The 15,939-nt window shown below is 43.9% G+C and overlaps 1 protein-coding gene across 1 annotated transcript in view; it reads right to left on the bottom strand.

Annotated features, from left to right (window-relative positions):
• Window positions 1-15,939, bottom strand: part of RECQL (RecQ like helicase) — a 608,801-nt gene that overhangs the window by 383,586 nt on the left and 209,276 nt on the right. The window contains exon 11 of the mRNA XM_044087808.1: window positions 4,014-4,131. Coding sequence (XP_043943743.1) covers window positions 4,014-4,131 — 118 coding nt within the window. The remainder of the gene's footprint in view (window positions 1-4,013; window positions 4,132-15,939) is intronic.

Below are 15,939 nucleotides of genomic sequence, written 5' to 3'. Positions count from 1 at the left end.
AGCTGCTGCAAAGTCAACATTTTGAATTTTGGAATATCCAGGAAAGTGTTCAAAATAGATAGGTCCAGTATCGGCCTCCAGGCCTTGTCCTTTCTGGGTACCAAGAACAGTCTTGAGTAAAATCCTTGTCCCTGCTCTTGCTCTGGTACTTGTGAATGGCCCCCATGTCCATGAGGGATGAGACTTGTTTTTGTGCCTCCGCCCATTGATTTTTTGGCAGATCTGGCCAGCCATTTGCCTTTGGCAGAGTATGGAAATGGAAGCTGTAGCCTTGTGACACTATGTTTAGAACCCACTCGTCCTGGGTTATGATGTGCCAATTTTGAACAAAAAGTGCTAATTTTCCCCCTAAGGGTGCTGCCAGAAGATAAGTGTTTGGTGCAGGCAGGGGGAAGTCATTGGGACTGTTTTCTGTATGTTTGTGATCTATCTTCTCCAGCTTTGGAGGTAGAAGCACCCCATTGCTTGGGCCTATAAGAACCTTGCACCTGGGAACTGCCCCTAGGGCATCTGGATCTGCCCCTTTGAGGTCTGTCTGACACAGGACAGGACCATTTTTTTGTAGGCCAGTGTCTACTAAACCTAGGTGGCTGTACTTGTAAAAAATCTTTGACAGTTTGCATAGATTTAGCTTTGTCCTCCATTTTCTTTAACACCTCTTCTGCCTTAACACCAGACAAAGTATCATGCTGTAAAGGTGCATCTGGTAAACATGATCAGGCAGATTTTGTTCCTTTAACCAAGCATGCCTCCTAATTACAGAACCCGTAACTGCGGCCCTGCAGGAGGCCTCCAAAGAATCAAAACCACATTGCAAAGTATGTTTTCCAACTTGTTCTGCTGCATACAATAAAGCCTGCATTTCCTTGTTTTCTGAACATTCAGAATTTAACAACATATTCTGTTTAAGCAATCCCATGACATGTTGCTGATACTTAAGCATATGAAATTGACAGTTTAAGGCCCTTATAGCCAAAGTTGCAGATGTGTAAACCTTTTTTTCCCCATCTATCCAGTGCCCTTGAATCTCTGTCAGAGGAGGTTGTGTTTTTTGCAGTGGAAGCTTTAACTCCCTTAGGAACTTGTGAAATAGTTTCTGGGTCAGCAGCAGGGTTTTTAAAAAGAAATTTGTGTGAGTCAGGAACCCTGTAATACCGGTCAGGCTTAACTGGAGCTGGGGGTAAGGAGTCAGAGGTCAGACTAGACTCCGAAAACACATCATCTACAATGTCTAACACAGGTGGAATGGCTAGAGGCCTGTGCTTAGGTAGTAAAAGAAAATCCCCGAGCCTCTTTTTAGATTCTGAGAAATCTTGGCTCTACCAGTGGAAATGCTCCCTCATGGTATGCAAGGTTTCCCCAAAGGAATAGTCCTCAGGAGGAGATGCTGAAGGTATAGATTCTTCAGCATCAGAATCCTCATGGGGGGGAAGAGATTATTCATGATCAGAATAGGAATCAGAAGAAATAGAAACCTGATCTGAAGATTCATGCTCAGTGTCTTGCCTAGGCCTCTTATCAGGAGGGGGATGGAAACCCCTGATCAAGGTAATCAAGTCTTCCGCCATTTTGAGCATCTGTTTTTTGGGCATAGAGGCCTGTCCACGTGGCTCGAGTTTGTTTCCTTGCTTTAGAAGGTGCTTTAGTCTTTGCCTTTGAAGCTGAAGTTGTTTTAATGTAAAGATGTTTAGGTCTGAATACACCCTCAGAAGCCGGTACCTGCTCAGCGGCTCTGGACCCATCTGAGGGATTAGCGTCCGAGGCTCCAATATTTTGTGTATCCAGTGGCATGACCGACTCCACGTGGGAGTCGGTAGCAGCCTGCGACTCTAAAGTAGCGGGAATCGGGGGCTGCAAAAGCGCCTCACTGAGAACCGGCGACTGGCTTAGGAGAAGCTTCATAGTCAGTTTTGGGCCTCGGTTGTTTTTCTCTATCCTTTTCTTTGCGTTTTTTGTAAACTCCGGTAGTCAGATGGCAAGACGACATTTCAGGATAATTAAACCGGCGTCCAAAAAAATTTAAAGCAAAATCATACCGACGCTTAATAGTGCGTTGGTTAAATCTAGCAGAAAACCGACAACCAATAACGTTGTGATCAGGGCTTAGGCAAGGAATACAGCAAGAATGAAAATCCTTATGAGGTATTTGCTTTCCGCAAGAAATACAATTATTAACTTTTTCTGACATCGGTCTGGAGCAAGAAAAAAGTTTCCCCAACGGGGTACATAGCTTTATTGAAGACTTCAGATCTAAAACTTAAACACGAAAATCTCAGGAGTCGGCCGACCGGCACTTGCGAACTGCTTCTGCTTCGAGCACCGCGCGTCATGAAAGACTAAAGAAAATAGCGTTGGCTGCTTCTTTTATACCCCTGACGGCCTGATGTCAGGGAAGGGGCAACAGCAGCCGACGCAGGACCCAAGACTTTGGAATTTAGGCAGGCTGAGGACAACCTGCCAGCAGGATTACCCAAATGTAATGACTGCAACAGTGAAAAACGAAGAACATCTTACTAGGTTGTACTAAAGCTTATTTTCAGGTGAGGCCTGGGAAGAAAATCTCTGTACGCAACTACAGTACCTTTATAAAATTCACTAAACAAATAAAATAATTAACTACATACACATATTTCAGTTTTATGAGGGGGTGAAAGAAAAGGAATACATGGCATCAAAATACTGGTCATGGGTGAACAAAATTAAGCAACCTGTAGATGACTTAAGAAATGGGAAGAAGCAGGAGAGGAAATTAAAGGCTGAAAGGTAAATAAATATGAATAAAGTTAAAAGGACTAGAAAACTAGAATATTAAACTGGGAAGGGACACAATTAAATTTCTAACAATGCAAGACTTCCAGTACAGTGAACCAACATAGTGTCAGTTGATCAACTTGTTGGTTTTAGTATGACAGCACTACATTGTGAAAAAAGTGGCAGCTTGAATCCATTAGGTGATTTCTACCCCATGAATAATCCGCTCTGGATTCTAAAGCTGCTTATCCTATTGTTGTTAAGCACAGAGGAAAACTATGGGCAGATGATATATACGTTTTCACACTGCTTATACAGCACATATAACAGCAAAAGGCAGGAAACCATTTTCTTATTTTCACAGATTCATAGGTGTTTACTACTCTAATGACTACAAGGGCCTTTTTAAGCCTAGCCATGCATCCCAGATCTCCGAGACGTTTTGGTACCCTCGATAAGTATAAGCAGGGGCTTGGCAGATGAAACATTCACAAACAGGGGTCAGGGACAAGAACCATTTACAGGCTGCCTGTGTCCATTACAGACAGGTGCCAAACCAGGGATGAATTTCCTGTTCTCCATCCAATTTTCCAAGTTGCACCTAGACTGGGTTAGGGAGGAACTCTGCTTCATGTGGATGTGGAGCCTGTTCCAGAGAAGGGGTAGTCTCTGGCATACATTTTTGTCTTTCCAGCAGGTCCAATTTATATCACAGGCAAGGTTTAAGTCTTTAGATGGGGTAACACTGATGTTTGATTTGCGAATATGCAGAAGGTCCATCAGGGTGGGGTCTGACAATGCCTATGCCAGACATATAGATCTCCCCTCAACTGCCTATACAAGACAGAATACAGGGATAGGGCCTTGAGGCAGTTTCACAGGACATTACACCCTGTAAAAGTGGTCACATAGCACAAGCACACTGCATAGATATACCTCATATATGTATTTGCAGCCAGTTCTGAACAGTAAGAGAAAGAAACACACATTCACAGACACACATTCCTGTGTTTGAACTCCTAAGTTCAAGAGGTCTGTGCAAACCTGATCTGAACGTCACCACAGCTACTGCTTTAACATGACCTGAATATGGAGAGAGGTTGCTTAAGTGGTTTATCTCACAGATTAAAGTCCTCCTATCCTCATGAAAGAAGAAATTGATAATTGGTCGGAAATTAATTCACTTTATAACAAATTCTGAATTAATAATTAACAATGCTGGAAAGAAGACTTCCTCCAAAAGACTGACATTTACAACATACCTGCACGACCACTTTCTTGGTAGTAATTTTCCATGGACTTGCTCATTGTGTGATGAATTACAAATCTGACATCTGGCTTATCAATCCCCATGCCAAAGGCCACTGTCGCCACTACTACCTGTAGCAAAGATTCACAAAAATAAATCACAAGTTGATAATCTGGGAATTAAGAGACATATGCATACAGTCTGAACTTATAAGTCACTACAAAATCTTTGTCCCCACCTGCTAACGTCATTCACTTCCATTTAAATGCAACTCTAAGCAGGTGTCAATGCCTTTCCCACTTATATTTCCACTAATTTCTGATGTAAAATACTACTTTAAAATTTACTCCTTTCTAGCTGTGCAAAAGTATGCAGTAAATCTTGTTTTCTTGCAGCTCCTAAAATCTAAATCTTTTAATGGATCATTTTACCCATCACTGGGTTTGTTACAGACCTTACACAGGTAAGCCAGGATTAGTCTGCTGCAAGATTCCGATCACTTAGTTCTAATGGAGGTCTCTGTCTGACAACAGTTCACTCACCCTAAACTGGTATCAATTCGGAGGCAGTACATTCTGATGGAATACTTACCCAAGCTGTGTGAGACTGAGTGAAAATAATTATTTCCCTCTACACATGGACTGCTTTTTGTCTACCCTGTTCTTGCCAGCACACGCAAAGATACATAATGCACAGAGAACCCAAGATGTACAAGAAAGGCATTCTATACTCCTGCCCCCCCCCCCCAAAAAAAATGTTTTAGAATGGGTACGACTGCTTCTAACATCCCTGCTACAAGACATTCACTACAATCTCACCCCCCAAAAAAATCTAAACAAAGAAGAATATTAACAGTACTAATAGCACAATTCGGCTTGTATTAGATATTTCACACTCCCTTCTCTTTCCCAAAACGTACCAGTAACAGCAATGCATGCTTTATTTACTTATTCATTTGCTTGCCAGTTATGCTCATCAAGTAAAAATGCTAGTATTCAGAGGTAACAGTGAAGTGCTGACTAACTTAATGACTTGCTCAGTGTTGTACAGTTTGCAAATGCAGAAAAAGAAAATCAAACCAAGTAATCCAGGCTGGAGCTTGTCAACAGCTCATGCACTTTCCCCTCTGTATTAAGCTGCCAAATTCTAGACAGCAAAGACAGTTCAGCCTAATGAGGAGAACCTAGACATACTAGAAAGGTATCCTACTCTTTGGTCTTATAGCAAACAAAAAGAAGTTATGTTCTTACCATAACGTTCCATCTGTGTTGTCACTGCATTCTTCCTCAACCTGTGGGTTTTGGATCTGACCCTTGGATCAGACTCAGCCGTCTTTCAAGCTGAGGAATCAAAGTTGAAGTTCCTCCCATCCTACCCATAATGCCTCATTCCTCCAGTCTACCTCAGATCGTGTGTGCAGCAACCCTGTACCTACAAAACCAATCTTACAGAGACAAAGATGGCATTATAAATACCAGAGAATACAAGGTCAAGCATAAAGATCAGGAGTTCAACCAGAAACTCTGGTTCCCATGATGTCATCTAACAGGTCTCTCATACTCATGGACAGGGGGAAGGAGGGAGGGAAGGTTGAGAAACAATGCAGTGACAACACAGACGGAGTGTTATGGTAAGAAAATAACTTCTTTATCTGATGTTGCCACTGTCACTCTTCCTCAACCTGTGGGACAGAGTCCCCAGCTACAATAACCCTAGGATGGCCCTCATGGAAGGATATTACAGAGCACTGCAGAGCCAAAGGCAGTTCTGTTCCTGGAGGTAACGTCCAACTTGTAGTGTGTATGAGAATTTGTCCAAGTTGCAACTGCACAAATGTAATCAATAGACACTCTAGACCAAAAGGCCTAAGAAGTTGCCACAGACCTTGTAGAATGAGCCTCGACTTTGCCTGGTAATGGCCTGTTCTTAGAAGAGTACACAAAGGAAATGCAATCTCTCAACCATTTAAGGGTGATGGCTCACCCTTTCCCTACATCAGAAAAAGATACAAGGGTATTTAAAAGTATAATTGCCTATGAAAATCCAGAAGGTAGAGAGTATACTCTCCACTGTTTTGAAAGTTGGGGAAGAAAACAGGAAGGTTGACAGACTGATTTATATTTTCTATAGCCACTTTGGGCAAGAAAGATTGTTAGTACATAGAGTGACTCTATCTTTGTGAAAGATTAGGTAAGGGGATTTAAGGAAAGGGCTTGTAGCTCTGAAAATCTTATTGCTGAGGTGATAGCCACCAGAAAAATGGTCTTCCATGAGAGAAAATTCAAGTCTACCTTAACCGCAGGTTCAAAAGGAGGAAGGACTAGGGCTTGTAAAACCATGGTCAGATCCTCACGCAGGAGTAGGATCTTTGATGGGGGGGGGGGGGGGGGCAAAGTAAAAAGGTACCTCTCAAAAACATTTTGTAAAGTTTAGATGAAGCAGAAATGACGAATTTCCCCAGTATGAAAACTGGAAATAACTGCTAGCTGGACTTTCACAGTGGAGTAGCTGGCTCCACTTTGGAAGATGGAAGCCAACATAACCAAAACTTTTGAAATATGAGCAGTAAAAAAACTTTGCCTGTTCTTGTTGGGCCCATAAGGAAAATCTTTTACATTTGCTCTTGTAGATTTTCATAGCCGAGGACTTATGAGATAAGATCAAGATTTTTCGGACCAGGGATGAAAGCTTGGAATGTCTTGCCATCATTGGAACTGGAGAAACCAAGTGGTAAATATGAGTCCTTGGATATCCAGGTGGGTGTGCCCTGACAGGTGAGATATTAGATCTGGAATTGGATCCAGACTCATTAGCGGGCAAATTAGATGAGACCACAAAAAGTGAACTAGACTTGAGACCAGATGACTGCAAACTGGGTGCCATAGTGGATAGTACATCGGACACAGACATCCTTCAGAGGGGTCTCACGGAAACTGATAGCTGGTGCCAGAGCCATGGCCTGAAGTTAAACGCAAAAAAGTGTATTGTCATACCCTTCGGGAAAAACAAGGTAACCCCAAGCTACCATATAGGTGGCAACCCACTAAGCACAGAAGAGGTTATCAGGGACCTGGGTACCCAGGTTGACAGTGGCCTCTCGTTTGACACTCACGTTGCTAAAGTGCTTCGAAAGACCTTCTACATTGCCCATCTGATCATGAAGGGATTCACATCCAGATCAAGTGAGGTCATTGTTCCCCTGTACTCTTCACTTATCAGACCAATGATCGAGTACAATGCCCCATTCGGGATGTATCTCACCCGACACCTTCAGCAATTGGAGAGACCCCAAAAGTTCCTCACCAAAAGGATAAAGGGACTCCAAAACCTGTCATATACTGCCAGACTGAAGAAACTCCAACTCTATTCAGTTGCATACCGTCTGCTCAGAGGTGACCTGTGCCTGACATACAAGGCCATGACCAACCCGGAATTAATGGACATGCTCCACCTCAAAAAATCCAAATCCACCAGAACCACTAGAGCAAGTGACTTAAACCTTAGCACGGATATAAATAGGACGTGCTGGAGGGATAGATTTATCACCCAGAGACTCCCCATGCTGTGGAATAAACTCCCGGTCCATGTGAGGCAGAGCACCTCGCTGGCTCTGTTCAAGAGAAATCTTGACCGGTGGAGGGGAGATCGTAGGTTTACCCCGGGAATCATCTCTGTGTCACTGCTGGACAGAGGCACAACAAACTAATGGGCACATTATTTCTAACATAAGGGGTGGCGTAAGCCACATAACTTTGGGCTAGGCTTATAAATGCCTTAGGGCAGATAGCCTAGTATAAACCTATGAGGATAACTTTGCTCTTCTACATGCATACTTTCTGCAGAAATTTGGGGATTAAAGGGACTGGAGGAAAAAGTGTAAAGCTGACTGGAGGGCCAAGCATGAACCAGAGTGTCCCTTGGTGACTGATGCTGAGGAGGGATCAGGGCAAAGAAACTGCTGCATTTGTTGTTGAAGGGGGATGCAAATAGATCGCAGCAGGGTTGACACTATTTGTGGAAAATAATGTTCGCTACTGACTGATTCAAGGACCACTCATCTGAGCCTGTCCGCCAGGATACTGGACTCCCCCAGAATGTGCATTGCTGTAAAAAATTTGTTGATGGAGATCGCCCACTGCCACACCCTCAGTGCTTCTCGGCACAACGGGTAAGATTTGGTTCCCCCCATTTGTTGCTGTACCAGGCCACTGACATATTACCTAACTGTACTGCAATTGCTTTCAGAGGAAGAAAAAGTACAGTTGTGTACACTTACCATAAATGTAGATGTTTGAGTGTATTCACTGTTGCAGTCATTACAATTGGGTTATCCTGCTGGCAGGCTACCCTCAGTCGGCCTGAATTCCAAAGTCTAGGTCCGGCATCAGTTGCTATCGCCTCTTCCCTGACGTCAGTGCGCCAGGGTATAAAAGATGCAGCCAACGCCATTTTCTTCAGTTTTTCTTGCCCCAGATGTCAGGTGCCCCCAAAAGGGTAGGCTAAAAATATGTCAATAAAACATGCATGCACCAAAGTATATATTTTGCCTTCATCTACAAGCAAATACACCACATAGGTTGTATAGAATAGAGAAGCACAGATAAGTTCCAGCAAGGAAATGGGGGATGGCGGGTGGGTAACCTGGACTGCAACAGTGAATATACTCGAACATCTACATTTATGGTAAGTGTACACAACTGTACTATGTTCTTCGTGTTTCACTGTTTCAGTCATTACAATTGGGTTGAATCCCAAAGCTAAGGTTGGGAGGCTGGAGCTAAATAGCATTAGGAGCGGCTATTAGGCCCTGCAGGACTGCAGTGGCAAAGCCTGCCCTGGATTTAGAGTAGAGAGGTAAGTGATCGTGCTTTGTGAAGATGTGCACTGAACTCCAAGTAGCAGCTTCTAAAATGTCTTTGGTTGGTACTCCCCTGAGGAAGGCTGCTGAAGTGGCTGCTGCTCTGGTTGAATGTGGCCTAATGCCCTTGGGTACTGGCTCGCCATGTTGTGAATAGCTGAAACTAATGCAGTGGCCTATCCACTTTGAAACAGTCTGCTTTGAGATGGCATTTCCTTGTGATCCTGCAGCATATGCCACTAGTAATTGCTCTGTCTTTCTGAAATCTTTGGTTCTGTTCAAATAGAAGCGTGGCTGTCTGTGCATGTCCAAATAATGCAGAATTCTCTCCACCTTATTCTGTGGGTTTGGATAAAAGGTAGGCAGATGAATAGGTTGGTTAAGGGCCACACTGGACACTACCTTAGGCATAAATGTCGGGTTTGCACACAGAGAAACCCTGTCTGGATAAAAAGGTTCCACAGCCATGAGTGCCTGTAGCGCTGAGACTCGTCTTGCAGAAGTTATTGCTAGGAGCAGAGCTGTTTTCCAAGATAAAAACTTATATCAGCTGTAGCGGCTGGCTCAAAAGGAGGCAGGGTGAGTTTTTCCAAGACATAATTGAGGTTCCATGCAGGTACTGGTGATCTCCTTGGAGGCCTTACATTTTTGGTCCCTCTGAGGTACTGCCTTAATAAAGGATGAGAAAACATTGGTGGCTCTGTATTGTAATGAGCTGAAATGGCAGAGGCATGAATTTGTATAGATGAAAAGGATAGGCCTTTGTCCAGCATCTCAGTCAAGTATTGCAAAATCTGAGGAATATTTGGTACAGTTGTGTCAATTCCATGTGCCTGGTTCCAAGCACAGAATCTCTTCTATTTTCCAGCATAGGATTGTCTAGTACTAGGCCTCCTGGCCTCCAAAATGACATCCATCACCACTTTAGTGAGAGGTGTGTTTTGTATGGCTATATTATCCGCCATGCTGCCAGATTTAAGGTCTTGAGTTGGCTGTGCAGGATCTGATTGTTCTGCTGGGACAGTAGATGAGGCACTTGAAGTAAGGTCCAGGCTGGGCATTGAGACAAGTTCCTTAAGGTTGGATACCAGTACTGGCGTGGCCAGTCTGGGGCAATCAGTATCATTTTTGGCTTCTCCTGTCTGACCTTTAGGAATACCTTGGGGAGGAGAGGCAGAGGAGGAAAGGCATATACTGTTAAGTTTTTCCAGCTGAAAGATGGGGCATCCACTTTCCATGCTTGTATGTGATAAGTCCTTGTGCAGAATCTCTTCAGTTGGCAGTTGTGAGGTGAGGCAAATAGATCTATGTCCGGGCATCCCCATTTCCTTGTTACCATGCTGAAGACTTGTGGATCCAATTTCCACTCGTGAGGATCCATGAGGTTTCTGCTTAGTTCGTTTGCCAGAGTATTTATCTTTCCTGGCAGGAATTGTGCCTGCAGATGTACTTGGTAAGTCAATGCTGTGTCCCACAAAGTCATGGCTAGTTTGCAAAGGGGGTAAGAATGAGTGCCTCCCTGCTTGCTTATATACCACATGACCGTGGTATTGTCTATCTTTATCAGTAGTAGTCCCGGATGAAGTAGGTCCTTGAAGGCTGTCAGGGCATTTTGAACAGCTAGCATCTCTTTTTGATTGATATGTAGATGCATTTGGTTTGCGGACCATGTGCCTTGAATACATCTTCCTGCCATGTGGGCTCCCGAAGCATAATCCGATGCATCCGTTGTTAAAGTCTGTGTGGCTGGGGGTAGAGTGAATGGCTGTCCCTTGTTCTGGTGACAGGCTTTCGCCCACCATCGAAACTCCTGTTGTGGGCAGGGAATGAGAGTAACTATTGTTTCCAGGCTGTGGCAATGTTGAGTCCAAACACTTTTTAGGTACCATTGAAGTTTCCTCATATGCAGTCTTGCATATGAAATTAGTAGAATGCAGGATGCCATGAAGCCCAAAGCCTGCAGAATTTTTCTTGCAGATAACTGGGCCTTTGTTGCCAACAGTTTAAAATAGGTAGTCAGTTGCCCTTGTTTGTCTGGCGTGAGATAAGCCATCTGGGCAGTTGTATTTAAGCTTGCACCCAGGAATATTATCTCTTGAGAGGGCACTAGTTTTGATTTCTGTTCGTTGACTGTGTACCCTAGGCATGGTAGTAATCTCTTTACAAATGCCAGATGCTGTAGTAGAATGTCCTTGTTCTCTGCTTGAATGAGGCAGTCGTCCAAGTAAGGATATATTTGTATTCCTCTTTGTCTGCAGTATGCAATTACTGGTGCCAGGCACCCTGTGAAGACCATGGGTGCAGTAGATAAGCCAAAGGGCAGTGTAGAGAATTGGTAGTGCATTGAGCCAGCTTTGAATCAGAGGTATCTTCTGCATGTTTGTCTGATTGGGACATGCAGGTATGCCTCTTTTAGATCTAAAGTCACAAGCCAAGACTTCTTGCCCAACATGGGCAGAAGCTGCTGTAGAGTTAACATTTTGAATTTTGGAGTATCCAGATATGTGTTTAGAATAGATAGGTCCAGTACTGGTCTCCAGGCTTTGTCCTTTCTGGGTACCAAGAACAGCCTTGAATAGAATTCTTGTCCCTGCTCTTGCTCTGGTACTTGTTGAATGGCTCTCATGTCCATGAGGGATGAGACTTGTTTTTGTGCCTCTGCTCATTGATGCTTTGGCAGGTCTGGCCAACCGTTTGCCATTGGCAGGGTATGGAAGTGAAACTTGTAGCCTTGTGACACTATGTTTAAGACCCATTTGTACTGGGTTATTATGTGCCAATTTTGAGAAAAAAGTGCTAGTTTCCCCCCTAAAGGTGCTGCCAGAAGATAAGTGCTTGGCGCAGGCAGGGGGAAGTCATTGGGACTGTTTCCTGTATGGCTGTGATTTGTCTTCTCCAGTTTTGGAGGTAGAAGCACCCCACTGTTTTGACCTGTATGAACCTTGGGGCTGGGATCTGCCTCTAGGCAGTCTACATCTGCCCCTTTGTGGCCTGTCTGACACTGGAAAGGACCAAGTCTTTGTAGGCCAGTGTCTGCTAAATCTTGGTGGCTGTACCTGTAAGAAATCCTTGACTGTTTGCATAGATTTAGCTTTGTCCTCCATTTTGTTTAACACCTCTTCTGCTTTAACACCAAACAAAGCAACATGCTGTAATGGAGCATCTAATAATTGTGCTTTAACATGATCAGGTAGATTTTGTTCCTTTAACCAAGCATGCCTCCTAATGACAGAACCCGTAACTGCGGCCCTGCAGAAGGCCTCTAGAGAATCAAAACCACATTGCAAAGTATGCTTTCCAAGTTGTTCAGCTGCATGCAATAAATCCTGCATTTCTTTGTTTTCTGCACATTCAGAATTTATAAACATTTTCTGTTTAAGTAGTGACATAATATATTGCTGATATTTGAGCATATGAAACTAACAATTTAAAACCCTTATAGCCAAGGTAGCAGAAGTGTAAATCTTTTTCCCCATCTGTCCAGTGCCCTAGAATCCCTGTCAGAGGGTGTAGGGTTTTTTGCAGTGGAAGCCTTGACCCCTTTGGGACCCTGAGAGATTGTTTCTGGGTCAGCTGCAGGGTTTTTGAAAAGGAATTTATGAGAGTTAGGAACCCTTTAGTAACTGTCCGGCATAACAGGAGCTGGAGATAAGGAGTCAGGGGTAGACTGGACTCTGAAAATACATCATCTACAATGTCTAACACAGGTGGAATAGCTAGGGGCCTGTGTTGTGGTAGTAAAAGGAAGTCTCTGAGCCTTTTCTTAGATTCTGAATAATCTTGGCTCTCCCAGTGGAAATGCTCCCTCATGGTATGTAAAGTTTCCCCAAAAGAATAATCCTCAGGAGGAGAGGCGGAAGGGATAGATTCTTCAGCATCAGAATCCTCATAGGGAGGAAGAGAGTATGCCTGATCAGAAGAGGAATCAGATGAAATGGAAACCTGATCTGAAGATTCATATTCTGTCTCTTGCCTAGGCCTCTTATCAGGAGGGGGTGGGAACTCTTGATCAAAGTAATTGTCTTTGGCCATTTTGAGTATCTGTTTTTTAGGCATGGAGGCCTGTCCATGAGGCTGTTGTACTGGTTTCTTTGTCTTTAAAGATGCTTTAGTCTTTGAAGCTGAAGTTGTTTTAACATATAATTGAGTAGGTCTGAAAACACCCTCAGAAGCCAATACCTGCTCAGCGGCTCCAGACCCAGCTGGGGGAATAGTTTCCGAAGGTCCAACACCTTGAGCTTCCAGCGGCCAGGTCAACTCCACGTGGGTGTTGGTAGCGGCCTGCGAGTTTAAAGTAGCAGTCATCAGGGGCTGCGAAGGCGCCACACTGAGAACCGGCAACTGGCTTAGAAGAAGCCTCATCGTCGGTTTTGGACTTCGGATGCCTGTCCTTTTCTTTGCATTTCTTGTGCATTCCGGTAGTCGGATGGCTATCCGACATTGTATAGTTAAATCTTCTGCCAAAATAGTGAAATGCAAAATTGAACCAACGCTTGATAGTGCATTGGTTAAATCTAGCACAAAACCGACAACTAGCAACGTCGTGGTCAGGGCCTAGGCAAGGAATACAGTAAGAATGAAAGTCCTTATGAGGTATTTGCTTTCCATAAGAAATACAATTGTTAACTTTTTCTGACATCGGTCTGGAGCAAGAAAAAAGTTTCCCCAATGGGGTACTTAGCTTTAATGAAGACTTCAGTTCTGAAATTCGGATTCAAAAATCTCAGGAGTCGGCTGACCGGCACTTGCAAACTGCTTTTGCTTCGGGCACCGCGCGGCAAGAAAGACGGAAGAAAATGGCATTGGCTGCATCTTTTATACCCCTGGCGCACTGACGTCAGGGAAGAAGCGACAGCAACCGACGCCGGACCTAGACTTTGGAATTCAGGCTGACTGAGGGTAGCCTGCCAGCAGGATAACCCAAGAGTAACGACTGCAACAGTGAAACACGATGAACATTTTGAATTTTCCTTGTGAGGAACTTTTGTGGTTTCTCGAGTTACTGCAAGTGCTTGGAAAGGTACAAACCAAAAGGGACACTGTACTCAATTATTGGCCTGATGAGGGAAGGAGTAGAGAGGTTATAACTCCTTTTTTTCTGGGGGCAATGCCCTTACTTATGACATGAGCAATAAAGAATGCCCTTCTTACCACTGTGGAGGCATGGTGTATCAAAAGTAAGGTTGTTGTCATCCTTTGTGTCTAGATCTCTCACCACTGAGTGCATACTTAAGGTGTTGCTGTTGATGTGACAGTTAGCAGGAACATCGCTTTTACTGAAAGGAACAAGGATACATTTTTGCATTGAGTTTAAGGCCCTGACTTTGGCACCAACCAGTTGTTCATGTAAGACCCTCTTGTAGGATGTTGACATCATTTGGAGATTCTATGACCACTCCCAGTTTACAGTCATCCCCAAACTTTGTCAGCCACAGACCTTTAGCCTTTGCTTGCACTTCAGAGAAATATATTCCAAACAGTAGAGGTCCCAAGACTGATCCCTGTGGAACACTACTGGTTACAGGTCTGATGTTGGAGGTGGATTCCATTATTCTGACTAAATGAGTTTTATCAGCAAACCAGTTAGTGACCCATCTAATGATATAAGGGTTGATGCCTAGTTGGGCGAGTTTGTTAATGATACCTGAGAGGGGGATAGTGTCAAACACCATGGCTAAGTCCAGGTAGGCTGTATGCACAGACTTCCCTTTGTCCAGGGCCTTAGTGACTGTCCCTGAAGAATTCCACCAGGTTTAACAGACATGATCTCTTTTGACAAATCCAAACTGAGTAGGGTCAAGTGTTTGGAGATTATCTATACCTTTGTTTAGAAGATCCATGATGATTTGTTCCATGGCCTTGTAGATAAGACTGGTCAGGCTAATAGAAAACAAACCAGGACAGAAGCTCCACACTCCAAACAAATGCAACATCTATAGTCCAAATATGGAAATGAAAATAAAAATGCAGGTATTTGTGGCACTTAAATAAAGCAACCAGACAGTAAAAAAAACAATGTTTTACTCATATTTGTTGCATTGGTCAGGCTAATAGGTCTACAGCTCCTGGGGTCAGTGGAAGCACCACCTTTGTGCAAAGGAATACCAGTGGCAATTTTCCATTCAGCTGCTAAGAAGCAGGTGCTTAAGACTATGTAATCCACATAGGACGCACCCTGAGATGTTATCAGGCCCCACAGATGCTAAGTTTTTGGCCTTAGAAAGGCCATTTACGACCTGCTCTTTAGAGATACAAGGTAGGGGACAGGTGGTAGGGATGTCATGGAGTACATGTTGTGGGGACAGAGGAGTGAAATTTTCACAGACCCTGTCAGCCAACAGGTTAGCTATGTCCACAGGCTCAGTACATGCGTTATCATTAACTATCCGGTCGGCACAAATTTGGGCCTTTCCTTTTAGGTTACGGATGTAACTATAAAACGTCTTGTGGCTGTCCTTTGTTGAGGAAGCTAATTTGGACTTGTAGTTTGCTTTGGAAGACTTCACAAGAAGTCTTGTTTGCTTGTTTAAGCTGAGGGAGTGTTTCCGGTTTAGGAGGGCTCGCTCTAGACAACAATTTCTTCCTCTTACTGTAAATCCTGTTAATGGCAGTTGTTCTCCAGGCAGGTTTGCTTTTTCTTGAGGAGCTTGTTTTAGTCCTATCAGGTACGGCAGAGTCAATGCAATTATACAGGTGTTCATATAAAGCACTGGTGTAGAGCTTTAGCATAATTGCCAGTTCCATCTGAGGAATGAGGTGCAGTGAAGTACTATCTGCTTTGGAGAAGTTTTTTTAGTTTAGTTGCTGCTGTGGGGGGGGGGGGGGTGCCAAGTGCGACAGTTACTTCGAATGAGACCGATTTGTAGTCAGATCTCACCAGGGAGGACTTCACTGAGGGGGTGCTACAGTGGTCAGCAATATTGGTAAGCACCAGATCTAGGATATTGGCACACCTTGTGGGGGTGTCAAACAGTTGGTCCAGGGCACTGGAGTTAACAAATTTGAGGAACCTTTGGACAAGTGAATTTGAGCATGAGTAATTTACCCAGGCAATGGATGGGTAGTTAAAGTCGCCCAAAAC

The sequence above is a fragment of the Protopterus annectens genome, chromosome 11.part0 (assembly GCF_019279795.1).
Source record: "Protopterus annectens isolate FY-2018-M chromosome 11.part0, PAN1.0, whole genome shotgun sequence".
Lineage (NCBI taxonomy): Eukaryota > Metazoa > Chordata > Ceratodontiformes > Protopteridae > Protopterus > Protopterus annectens.
The sequence above is the reverse complement of the archived record's forward strand: the minus strand, read 5'-3'. Positions and strand labels throughout refer to the sequence as shown.